The sequence below is a fragment of the Sorex araneus genome, chromosome X (assembly GCF_027595985.1).
Source record: "Sorex araneus isolate mSorAra2 chromosome X, mSorAra2.pri, whole genome shotgun sequence".
Lineage (NCBI taxonomy): Eukaryota > Metazoa > Chordata > Mammalia > Eulipotyphla > Soricidae > Sorex > Sorex araneus.
This window is the reverse complement of record NC_073313.1, coordinates 238,517,858-238,530,981: the sequence shown is the minus strand read 5'-3', so window position 1 is coordinate 238,530,981 and position 13,124 is coordinate 238,517,858. Positions and strand designations below refer to the sequence as shown.

Sequence of the window (13,124 nt, the reverse complement as noted above, 5' to 3'; positions counted from 1 at the left end):
TCAGTATCTGCAGAAGGGGATAGCTTAGGGGAAGGGGCAGTTATGAATAGGAAGTCAAGGGTGATTTCCCAATTTTTGGCTTATCACTATGAATATGGCAGTGCCATTGAGGCTAGGATAGAATCCCAAGATGCAAGTCTTAGTGAAGAAAGTTGATGCTTTCACTTGGGGTGTGTTGAATTTAAAGGGCCTATGCCAAGTCCAAGTGAAGACATAAGAGAGTAGAAACACATGTATTCATGTAAGTGAGAGGCTTGAGCAAATCTGCCCTAAGATGAAATTTTTGTTGTGGGTGAACTTGTAAAAGGGTATGGGAGGCATAAGAATAACCAATGTAGAGGTTTGGGTAACATAGGGATGGTGCTAAAGTGAAGCTTATTTCTAGAGACAAGAGTGTCATCAGTATAAGACAGGGGACAACAGTGTTAACAGCCATCATAGATGCTGTGAGGGGTTGGGTAAAAGGCCATTTTCCCAATCACCTAGAATACCTTCCACATGTGGCCCCAGAAGTGGGGCAAATGGCTTCTGCTGAAGAAAACTGCTGTTTCTCAGTTTCCCCTTCTTGCAGAGGCAGCCAATATTTCTGACCAACAGCAGCTGAGAGGTTCAGCTCCAACTGAACAGACAGCTCCAGCTTTCTCTGTGGGAAGAGAGCCGTTTCATAGCTCAGTGTCTCTTCCTGATTCCTTCAGCTATCTTCCATAGGTGTTGAAGCCAAGTGTACCTCAATCAGACTTGCTCCTCTCCATCTCTCTCTCTCTGCTTCTTGGAGAGCCCAGAGTATAAAGATGCTCTTTCCTCATGGCTTCTGCCTGGCATTATTGCCAGAGTGAGAAGGACCAGGCCCTCTGAGGAACTATTATTCAAGCTCACAGATGATGGGTGAAAATAAAAGCTCTGAAGACTTACTGACCAAATAAAGCTTTATTTTAGTTCAAAATAAAACAAGAAAAATTAATATATATGTAACAACATCCAAAATGTTTTCTGTGGTACAAATGGGATCAGCCTGAAAAATCCATAAAGAATTCATTCTTCAGCCCCCTATGACAAAATATGATTTCCCCATAATTTATCTTCTGAACTTAGGAACAGACTTGATATTATAAAAGCACAGGAAAACACTAGAAAAAGTGACAGTGAAACAGCAGGTTGTGTTTTGAATGTTCCAGTGATAATCAGCCGACAGTGAGCACGGATGAAATGGTCCCCAAAAGTGCTGAGTCAGGATACACTCTGTGGCGCAAATTCACTCTCCACTCTGGGCATGGTCGTTAAACCCATCTTTAAAAGTCAGGCTGTGTGTGTTTCTATTACTATTTAAGGACATAAGGGAGAAAGAATTTCACTTAGATGTCATAGCTGCATCTGAGATTCTTGGCTTATTTTAGACATCTAACTTTTATTCTCCTTTTTATCTGCAAGGTGACTTTGTAGGAGTAGCTGAAGGAGATTCTTTCTGGTCTCACTGTGGCATGGCTTCCACCTAAGACGGCACTGAACTGGGACTGCAGAGAAATATTACTGTGGGCTGTTTCTGAATCCAGCTCCCTCCTACTTAATTGCACTAAATCTGGACTTTTTGTTGCTCAGAAAACAGTGGGGTGTCTACCAATTTAGTACCAATTTGAAGCTCACTCATTGTGGATTGCAGAGTTTAATGTCAGCGAGAATTGTACAGATACACATTCCTATTCACATGGAACTCTCCAGATCACTCTATATCTCTGAAAATGCTAAGATGTTTTCCAAAAGAAAATGAAAGCCGTGGTTTCAGGCTAGCAGAATAAACGTGCTTTAAAGGATTGATCGTTAAGCATGATAGTTTCAATTTTCTTTCAGAAGGCAGGTATACATGAAGAAATTAATAAATCTTTGGAAGAAATAATGAATCATGTTGCAATTCACTTGGTTGATGGGTAAAATAAAACTATAAAAAAGTCTCACACCTCCTTTATTAAGCAAGATAATTTTTTTTTAACATGGAGTGAAGTTGGTCTGAGTGTAACTCTTAGGGTGTGAAACCTTTGCTCTATTTTGTCTAATGAGAGTCAATGTAGAGCTAAAATAAATCTAAAAATAATAAAATTCACAGTGATTTGCATTTCCAACTTTACTTCACCCACTTTACCATGATTTAGGGAGTTTCTTTGAGTTATTTTTCTTCCACAGACTTGATATTGTGGCTGAGCCGTATTATACCGAGACATTGCCATAGCCTAAGTGGAACAATAGGTTGATAGGGGGTATTTCTCCTTGCAAAGGACTCAATTCTTCTGCATCTAAAGCTTCTTAGTGGTCTGCTCCTTTGTCTCTCCTTTTCCTCTCGGACAATAACAGCACTCTGAGACCACAACATCATTTCAAGCTTAACAGACCCAGTGCTTAGATTAGTAGCTTGGTGCGTGTATATTAGTGGATTGCAGCTTGCTGTGAGGACATTTCCAAGGGCCTGAGCTATAAGAAGACATCTGATTTTTTTCGCTAAGGCCACAAAGAAAACAGAACTATTTCCTGCTTCTGGGTACCCAACGATTTCGGCCCAGGCTTGTAAATACCCTATAGAACCTGTTCTCTTAAATACTGCAAAGGCTTTTGTAACCCCTGGGTGGTGATGATTGAAGGGTTGGGACACAGACATTTATAAAGCTTACATGTGACCTGCTCTTAATTGTTGCTGGGCTGGATGGGACCTTCTATCAGGTACACTGTGTCAGTTTCTTTGGTGGTCTATCTCTCCAGCAGGGCAGGGCCAAACCTGGGATCATTTTCTACTGTAAGTAAGAAAATAGCTAAAATCTGTTTTTGTGCCTGCTTTAATAGTACCTTCCTATCATTGGTTGCCCCTGAGGACTAGCAGCTGTTTCGCTGGCTGTGTGTACAACACAGAGCCATGCTTCGAGCAGCTTATCCTGAGCTTGCATGCAGAGCTATTGTGTTCACAAGGCAGCAATGTGGCAAAATCATGGGCATTGTTCCCGCCCGCCAGCGCCTCTCTTCCAACACAGAATGTCTCACCTTACTCCACTGCCCCTGGCTGGATGGGGTGCCTTGGCCGCCTTCCAGAACAACCCTTCTGGCTTGGCTAGGTCCAGGACTCTCTGGAAATTTGGTTAAACTATGCATTATACTGAAGAGCTGCTTTTGTAATGTCTCCAAACAAGTGCCGAACCTCCCTTCCCTCCCCCCCAGCCACTCATCATTTTCTTCTAGACTACAGACTGAACATGATGCCTACTTAATACCTCTGTAGCAAACCACAACACCCAAAGAGAGAGAGAGAGAGAGAGAGAGAGAGAGAGAGAGAGAGAGAGAGAGAGAGAGAGAGAGAGAGAGAGAAAGAGAGAGAGAGAGAGAGAGAGAGAGAGCAAATGGGAATGCCCTGCCACATAGGCGGGGTGGGGTGAAGGGGACAGGGTGGGGGTGGTGGGAGGGATGCTGGGACCACTGGTGGTGGAAAATGGGCACTGGTGGAGGGATGGGTACTCGATCATTATATGACTGAAACGTAAGCATGAAAACCTGTAAGTCTGTAGCTTTGTCTCATGGTGATTCACTAATAAACAAAAAAGAAGGCTTTTATAAGCCCCAGGGAAGTCAGCATGTAACATGTGAGGAGGGAAATGTACCTTTTGGTGAGCAGGGCCTAAGATCATCAGCCTCTGCACCAGGATTGCTATCAATCGAAAGGCCCCGGGTTTAACAGACATGACAGAGGACAGAAACCTACCTGGCAGTTGATTTTCAAGAGGGCTGTAAGTAAACTGCAGTTTCGAAAAATGATACTCCTGCATGCCCAGAACATAGCTAAAGTCAGAAGCCAGCAGCGGCATCATTTTTGTAACATCCGTCTATTTTATTTTATTCTATTTTTTTTTCTTTTTGGGTCATACCCGGTGATGCACAGGGGTTATTCCTGGCTCTGCACTCAGGAATTACCCCTGGTGATACTCAGGGGACCATATGGGATGCTGGGAATCGAACCTGGGTGCAAGGCAAACGCCCTACCCGCTGTGCTATTGCTCCAGCCCCAACATCCGTCAATTTTAAATTAAAAAAAACTAAATTGGGTGGGATGATACTTCACACATTTGATAATACTATAATTTTTGGAACTGTGTCTGTCAGAGAGTGTTGTAACATGTCTCAGTTGAAGTGAGCAGTTGTTGTTGGTGGTGGTGTGTGTGGAGGGAGGTAGGGTGGCAATCAGACTAACTGAAGAAAGAATGCAAAAGGATTTAAATATTTCAGGAGTCATCGAGCAATTCCAACTGCTGCTCCAAAGGCTGGCTGGTCCTTAGAAGTCTTTTATTTGTGTTCTCATTTGGGTCAGGTTGTACATTTTAGGCAGTTTCTTGGAATAAGTAGAAAATAGCTGCAAAGTGCCAAAGAAATTGTGATGGTTTTGAAAAGTGTGATTTTGGCTTTTCAAAGCCTTGACGCTCTCTTTTCCCAATAGGGGACCTTGCCCCGGGTCTTGCCCTGACTTTTTGTGAATGAAATAGCAGATACAGAATAATTTTGGTTCATGCCTCTTGTTCCACTACCCACACCCCGCTCCACCACCACACACGCTCTTTCTTCTTTTTATTCCCTTCCTAGTCCAACTTTCCAGAAAGCATTTTCATCTTTCATTCTCCATTCTGACAATCACATACCTTTAGACACACACATACTTACACACACTCCCACACCCACACTCACTGTCATATACTACCTGCTTGTTATCTATCTCAAAAGGCCACTGTTGGCCTGGCCTTGCCCTCAGGTGCAGATTGCGCTGTTTGGCACTGAGTCAGGAATTGGCATCTCCAGAGCATTCCTTCCTGTGTGATCTAACCAGTACACCAGTTTTTTCCCCCCTAAGTACATATTATCCCTCAAGTGGGAGCCTTGAAGTTGAGCCCCAAGCAGAGTAATTATAGGCAGGCGATCTGGAAGCTCCAGAGATCTCTGAAGCGAGATGTTCTCACGTGATTGTGCCAGGGTGTGCAGGAAGGAAGGTGAAGATCAAGGGGGTTTCAACCCTCCAAACCTGACCACCTTGGCCCTTGGAATCTACTCCTTCTGGAAGCTTTGTACAATCTCCTAGGACACTAATACTGCACTGGTATCTTACTTTTATAAAAAAAAAAAAAGCAAGGAAACATGAAATGCTTCTACCAAGTGAGTGATACTGGAACCTGAGAAATTTGATAAACAGATATGCATTCTTCTTCTGGGCATTAAACATTTTAGGGTGATCACTAATATGTTGGGTTTTTTCCCCTTTTTTTTCCTCCTCAATGTAAAATGTATTCCCTTGGGATATCTTCAGCTGCAGTCACTTTAAAGGCTCAACCACTCAAAAAAGAAGCTGATACATCACCTGAGAATAGATGATGATGGTGATGTGGGTGCTGCTGATTCTACGGAGCCGAGGTGCCCACAAGTTCTCTTGCCAGAGGGGCACCCCCTAGTATATGGCCACTGTTCCCTGTCCCATCATCTCGACTCTCATTGCTCTGAACAATTCTCAAAGTGTGTTGATTCTGGGGCAGTTTGTAAGACCCAAGGAGTCTCTTCCTTATCATCCCCCCCCCTTTCCTTCTTTTCTTTTCCCAATTATTAGCATCAAGTGTTAGACCCCCTGGGAGGGAAGCCTAATCTGGGCCACCAGAATTCTTAACAGGAAGGTAAGCCTAAAGGTCAAGCAAGGGCAAAGGTGATGTTAGTTTTTCTGTGCTGCACTGTGCGAAGAGCTCTGTCTGTGTTGTTCAGCTACACAGCTGCCGTCATGGGGTTCTTCTGTCGAGGGTCCTGGGTTCGGTAGGGGTACTGGTCCAGGCTGCCCCCATGGGGCCCTGACCTGCCCATTTCCGGATAGGCTGGCACTCTGTGGTGCTGAGGCGGGGAAGGTGGAACGTCTTGTCGGAAGGGTCCTTTGTGCTGGGGGGCTGGTGGGGGTGGGTAGTACTGAGGATAGCGGAGATCTGTGACCCTCAGATCTGGGGGCCGGGGATAGCCCCCTTTGGGTGGCTGCCCAGGGTGAGCCCCTGGGTAGTAAGGAATCTCCCTTTCCTTGAAGAGCCCTCGAGGCGCTGCCATCCGATAGTCCATGGGATTCGCTGGTCCTCCCCTAGAAAGAGAAGAATAGACACTTAGCAGTTCAAGAGACTCCCGCAGCTGTGCGGCCCTAGACTATATCTGGCTGAGTATGAACAGAACATATGCCATTAAAAAAATAAGGCACAGGGGACTGGAGAGATTGTACAGTGGGTAGGATGCCTGCCTTGCACTTGACCAACCCAAGTTCAGCCACTGGCACCTCATATGGTCCCTTGAGCCCTCCAGGAGTGATCCCTGAGTGCAGAGTCAGGAGTAAGCCCTGAGCACCACCAGGTGTGGCCCCAAACAAAATAAAAAAAAATAGAAGAAAAGAAAAAAGAAAAACATAGTCCCTCTTTCCTCTTCCTTTCATGTTGGCTCCTGGAAAGGCATTTTATTTTTGTTTGTTTGTTTGTTTGTTTGTTTGGGGGTTATCCCTGGTGGCACATAGGTTTTATTCCTGGCTCTGTGCTCAGATTTGCTCCTGGTCGTACCCTGGGGACCATATGCAGTGTCAGGAAGCAAAGCCAAGTCAGCTGCAAGCAACGCAAGCACCTTACCCACTGTACCATCTATCTCGCCAGCACCTGGAGGGGTATATTATAAATAGGAAGGAACTCAGAGGTTGCAGAAGATAAAACAGTAAGAAGACAAGAACCTGGACCAAGAACACCATAGAGGCTGTAGGACTGCTCACAGGCAGGATGAAACAAGAGAGAGAGAGAGAGAGAGAGAGAGAGAGAGAGAGAGAGAGAGAGAGAGAGAGAGAGACTTTTCTTTGCCTCTAGCCTCCAGTGGTGGTCTTTTGACAGTAATCAAGTAGGCTCTGAAATGAGGTAGAGTTGACTCTCTTGAAGCTATTGTCTTTCTCTGTGGCAAGGAAGCCTGTCCTCCATATAAGAGTAGAAACATACAGGCTATCCAGAGCAGCGAGTCCCCCAGGTTGCATTCATTCTCTCCCTGGCAGGCCAGCTGCCCTTCATATGGGTCATAGAGTCCTGAACCAACTCTACTTGGCTCCTGTCACGTCCTTATTTGAATCCGTGCTCACTCCTCTCTGAACAGTTCCTAGGGAAAAGTGCCTGTCCAGAGCTAGGAGTCGCTCTCTAGGACTTTGACAGAAAGCAATTCTACTACAAGTGAACATGTACCACCAGGCCAGTAGCAGCATGGGAAAAGCCAAACCAGCTGTGAGCTTGCTGGGGATGGGGTAGGAGCAGGCACATAGGAAGGTCTGCAGGAGGAGGAAACGCTCCTAGACAGGGACCCTGTCTGCATCTCTAGACTGAGTCAACGAGCATCTTTGGATCCGTTTGCCATAACAGAAGCAATATGTCTCCAAACAATGTGCAGACGACTGCATCTCATCTAGCCTGGGGTTAAACACATGAGTTCTGTTTACAGCTCTTAAAATGCCATAAACCTTCTGTGCACAGCTCTACCACCATCATCAGATCCTTCCTACTTTTTACCACTCTTCCTTTTATTGTATTTTTTTTTGAAAAAAGGAAAACAGCCACAATAATAATTAATGGAAAAAGTCTCCAATGTCATAGTGCAAGCTTCTAGAACACTTGAAAGAAATGAGAGGGCGGCAAGAATAGAATTCTTCTGTGGTTAATCAAGCAGTGTCAATGAGGGTCAAAATCCCTTTGTAAATCGGCAGAGTTTGATGTTGAAACAGCTTGGTAAGCGCCTCCAAATCAATGCAGGTTTGACAAGCCCGAAGCTCGGGTGCCTGTGGAAGGCGGCATGAAGCACATTCATAAGGATGAACAATAGAATTTTCTCCCTACTTTTTTATGTCTTAATTTGGCTATGTATAATAATGAACGATGGATCCTTGAGCTTGGGGTAATTTACTTAGTGAGAGTTTGCAGATAAAAACATTAAATTGTTTGTGTACAAGTTATTATAGCATCAACCACTATTATTCAGTGCAGTTGGCTTTGCTCTATTTTAAATTGCCCATGACAAATAGAGCACAAATACATAATCTGTCACTCCAGTCCTGGGAAATAAGGCATCAGGTGAAAACCCTTTTTTTCGTTCAGAATATGAGTTTTTATTTAGCAAACTTTTTGTATTCTTGATACCTTTGATTGTTCAATTCTGAAACCCCTGGTTTCCCACTTCAACCCCCTGCTCATTTATATTTCCTTTCGGTTCATGTGAAAGATTGCTTGAAACACTTAAAAAAAAAATCCTTAACCTGTGCTTTCTCCCCAAACCGACTGAAGATCTTTCTCTGCATGACATGAAACATGTGGTTTTTCTGTACTCCTGTTAAGCCCTTGGGATAAATCACTGACATTTGCAACACACAAACATTATCTGCCTTAAAATGAACATACAACCAGTGTTCCCCCTGGACCCTCTTAGCATGAATGTTTCCGGTTTAAAATGGAAAGCGGGAAAGGAGAAATTCCAGGCCTTGGATTTTTAGGGTCCTGGTCTCTCCCTGGAGATTTGTCTTTTTTTAAAAAGCAGAATATTATAAAAAAAAGCATGGTTAAAAAAAAGTTTTAAAGTTCTACTTTTGGAGAGATGATCCAGATAAAGCAGGATGGGACAAAAGCCATGGTGTCAGCCCAGGCTGGGCCCACATCCCCCTGAGACTTGGCCACTCCTCCAGGGAGGGGTGGGGTGGTGTCCCCTGGGCAGAGGGGACAGAAATCAGGATAACTTGGGTCCCCTAGTGCTTCCTCTGAGGGGAGATTAGCTTCTGGGAATTTGCTTCTACATAGCAAAAACCAAGCAAGGGACCTGTTCTTTGTCAAGAAATGAAATCAAGGAATTGATTTTTTTCTGTAGAACTCATCATAACAGTTATCAATTTAAATATCCTACAGAGAAAGAAAACAAGGTGCCGGCCTATGAAAACACTATTTAAGGTTCAAAGAGTACTAGAAGAGTTTTTCTTGCTTTGATGAGTGTGTGTGTGTGTGTGTGTGTGTGTGTGTGTGTTGCTGCCTACTCATAACAACGTTTTGCTCAAAAATGGGCATTTCCTACAGACTTTTGCTCCAACTTGAAAATGCTTGTGGATATGTGTGTTTTTACACTTAAAATGAAGATTTTTTTTGCCTTTTGGGTCACACCCGGCAATGCACAGGGGTTACTCCTGGCTCTGCACTCAGAAATTACCCCTGGCGGTGCTCAGGGGACCATATGGGATGTTGGGAATCGAACCTGGGTGGGCTGCGTGCAAGGCAAACGCCCTACCCGCTACGCTATTGCTCCAGCCCCAAAATGAAGATTTTTTATTTGTAATTGCTCATGTTATTATTGAGGTAACACAGTTTACAATATGTTAATAACGAACATTAACAGCAATGTTCATAGTAGGCTTCACCACATCACAGCACCACACACACTTTCAAGGCGCCAGTGTTCCTCCATCACTGTCCTCACCTACCTGCTTCTTACTCTCCTCTTGCCTCCCCCACTTGGTAGCTTCAGTTCTGCCACAGATGCTAAAGAGCCTGTTTTCATTGGCCACTGTCTAGTGCTGGCTTTACTTCTTTATATACCACCTATGAGTAAGATCACATGGTATTTGTCTTTCTCCTATCTCATGACACCCTCTAGTTTTATTCATCTCATAGCAAAATGCAAGATCTCATCTTTTCATGAGCACAGTGGAGGATTCTATTTTACAACTTCCTTATCTACCCGTCTGTTCTTGGGTGCTTGTGTTGTTCTCAGGTCTTGGCTACCGTAAATAGTGGTGCCATGAACAAAGTTGTGTGTGTAGCTCTTCCTCTTAGTGCCTTTGTGTTCTTGGAATAGAAACAAAAGAGTGGTGCTTATGGACTATATAGTAGTTCAGTTTTCACTTATTTTAGAAGTCTCTAGATTATAGAACAATAAGTTTTTTTAGAAGGTGGGCTTCCCAAACAATGCTCAAAAGGCTTGGGTGCCCCATAAGTGATTCTTAGACAACCAAGCTGGCAGTTCTATACCTGAATCCGAAGATGTGATGCTACTTGGGCCCCCCTGACTGTGTTTGGGGTCTCTAGGGCTATACCAGCAGTGCTCAGGAGAACATATGGTGTCAGGTCAGACAGTTGATAGGCATGTGCCCTAACCATTATACTATCTCCTGACCTCTAACGCAATGGTTAAACAGGAAAAAGACCCTGTCTTCCTCGTTAACTGTAGACGCTGATGAAGATAAAGAAGAAAGAAGAGAAAGCCAACATTTTGACTTAATTAATACTGAACTTTGTATTTTCCCTGTCTTTATTTGGGTGAAAATGAATGTTTGTTTAGTTATTAATATTATTGTGTTTTTTTGCTACTCCTAGGTGCCGCATTCATTGATGTTTGGGTCTACAAGGATTGACCACTCCTGGTGGTGCTGGGAATCCAGTTCAGGACCTCTTTTGCACATATGCCATGTGGACCTCACCAGGCCCTGAAATGCAATCTTTGTATGGAAGCAAAACAATGCATTATGCTCATAATGCTTATCATAGTGACTGATACTTTTGAACCAACCCTGAGAAACCCAGTGATGACTTTCTCAGGAGATGCAGAAAAAAAACCAACCAGGATCCCACTGAGAAATATATTATTACTTCAAGGTCCCCTTGTTTTTCATGTGCACTCTTGAGTTTTATTCATAGATATTATTATTATTTTTTGACTTTTTTTTGGGTCACACCCAGCGATGCACAGGGGTTACTCCTGGCTTTGCACTCAGGAATTACTCCTGGTGGTACTCAGGGGACCATAGGGGATGCTGGGAATCGAACCCAGGTTGGCCACGTGAAAGGCAAATGCCCTACTTGCTGTGCTATTGCTCCAACCCCAATAGGTATTATTTGTCATTAATTTTTTTCAATTGAGAAATCTGACTCCAAATGCTATTTACTTAAAGAAAGAGAAACAAACCTATATTTGCATTCTCTACAACTATTTATAGAAGCTGCTACAAAAATATCTGAATTTTAAAATTCCCACTCTATTAGTGATTAGGTTCCTTTCTGTAGGACAACAGAATTCAGATTTTTCTTGGAAAACTCATGGCAACCATCTCAGGCAAACAGTTTCCAATCAAAGATGTCTGCAATCATGATGCTAAGTTCAGAGTGTAAATATGAAAAAAACAATAGTACTGACATAGAATCACTAAGGATCACTTTCTTTACATGAGAAATTCCTCTTTTTGCCATATCAGTCAACAGTTTTAGCAAAAAGACTGGAAATCAGATACTAATTAGGTCAGGGAGCAAAGGGCCTTGGAACCTTTTTATGGAAGGATGGAAGGTATGTTCCTACCTCAGTTAGGATAATATTGTAGATGGAAAGGATTTAGGACCTGCATTTTGAGTTCTTCCATCTGTCCCTGGACTCTTACCTTCCAGCCACACATTAAAAAGAAAATCTCTTTTACTGTGCTCACCAGAGTAATCTTTCTATTTTTTTTTAAATCTCATCACTCTTTGGCTAGTTACTCGTTCAGTGGAGCATCCAAGTCGAGCTTGGAGCTTAGCACAAAGTTTTGCACATCTTAGATGCTCTACTGATCTATGTTGAATTTTTTCAAGTGAGTTCAACTGGAAAATCCCAAAACATACACAGTAGCCTTAGATGGTAAGGTGTGTCTAGAGGCTGAGCTAGTTAAAAGGGCAAAGAAATAAGAGAGAAGGTGGAGTGTAGCTGAGCGTTCAAACCTAGCAATCATGGGAGCTAAGACTGAAGTTTTTCAGAAGGAAGAAGAGAGGGAGAGATGGTCAATTGAGAGAAAAATTATATGGGGATCTAGCAAGATTGTAGATGAATAGCGATAATGGGTTCTTATCCTGAATTTTTAACTAAATGATCTTGGAAGCAAAAGATACACCCTGAGAAAATCAATGGAAGGAGCAGTGCCTGCACAGGGAGAGGAGGTGGAAGAAGTGGAACTTGGCTGAAATAACGATAAAGAGGTCACCAGGGCCTTTGGGATCCTTCCTAAGAGAAAGGAAGGCTGTGACTTAGAGCCCTATCATGCATAGAAAATGACTTCCTACCCCAGAGAGCAGAGGCACTTCCAGCAGAACTCCGTAACTCAGAACTGGCAGAGATGAGCAATGATGGATGCATGCGTGACATTTATGCAGTTATGGAGCCAGACCTGGAAGGGGGTGACACCTAGCATTGCTTCTGGGGCCAGTGCTGAGGATCTGGACAGATCCTAGAGTTGCCAGTATGCAGCCCTGCCAAGAGGGGAGTCGGACAACTAGCATGTGACCTCTAGATATTTGAACCTGGGAGAGAGCCCAATTAAAGAGCTTGTTAGGAACTGAATGAGTAAGCAGCCTCCTCCCAGCATCTGGCTTTGGCGTGTGCAGAGCATGGACACACCTGGGACCATTGAAAAGACTGTGTTTATCAGTGGAGCCTTCTGATCATAGGGATTGAATAAAGCTTGTAATGGAAGCATGATTTTTTTGTTTGTTTTTTTTTAAAATTTTTATTTTAGGCACCACTGTTAACAATATTGATAATGGCAGGATTTCGTGCATAAAATATTCCAACATCATACCCTCCACTAGATTGTCAGCTTCCCTCCACCAGTGTCCCACCCTATTCCTCTCCCCTTCCCACTACAGTGATATGATTCCTATTTTCTTTTCTTTTTTGGGTCACACTCGGTGATGCACAGGGGTTACTCTTGGCTCATGTACTCAGGAATTACTCCTGGCGGTGCTCGGGGGACCATATGGGATGCTGGGAATCAAACCTGGGTCAGCCACATGCAGGGCAAATGCCCTACCCACTGTGCTATTGCTCCAGCCCCAATCTGCTTTCTATTAAAGGCCAATTCAAGGTTTCTGTTGCCTTTGGGTAATTGTTTTTATTTCTTTATTATGTTTCTTGAATCTCAGATAAGAAGATCATTCTTTATCTGTCCCTGTCCTTCTGACTAACTTCACTCAGCAAAATATTCTTCAGATCTATCAACATAGCAGAAAATTGCATAATTTCATCCTTTCTTATAGCTGAGCAGTATTGCCTTGTGTTATGTGTACCATAGTTTCTTT

General features: G+C 43.4%; 1 protein-coding gene across 3 annotated transcripts in view; it reads right to left on the bottom strand.

Moving 5' to 3' along the window:
* Positions 1-918: 918 nt before the first annotated feature.
* The window catches only part of PARD3B (par-3 family cell polarity regulator beta), a 1,223,953-nt gene continuing 1,211,747 nt past the window's right edge, over positions 919-13,124 (bottom strand). For all 3 annotated transcript variants that reach the window (XM_012933501.2, XM_055122817.1, XM_055122818.1), the window contains one exon: positions 919-6,121. In XM_012933501.2, the coding sequence (XP_012788955.2) occupies positions 5,764-6,121 (358 nt within the window). In that variant the 3' untranslated portion in view covers positions 919-5,763. The remainder of the gene's footprint in view (positions 6,122-13,124) is intronic.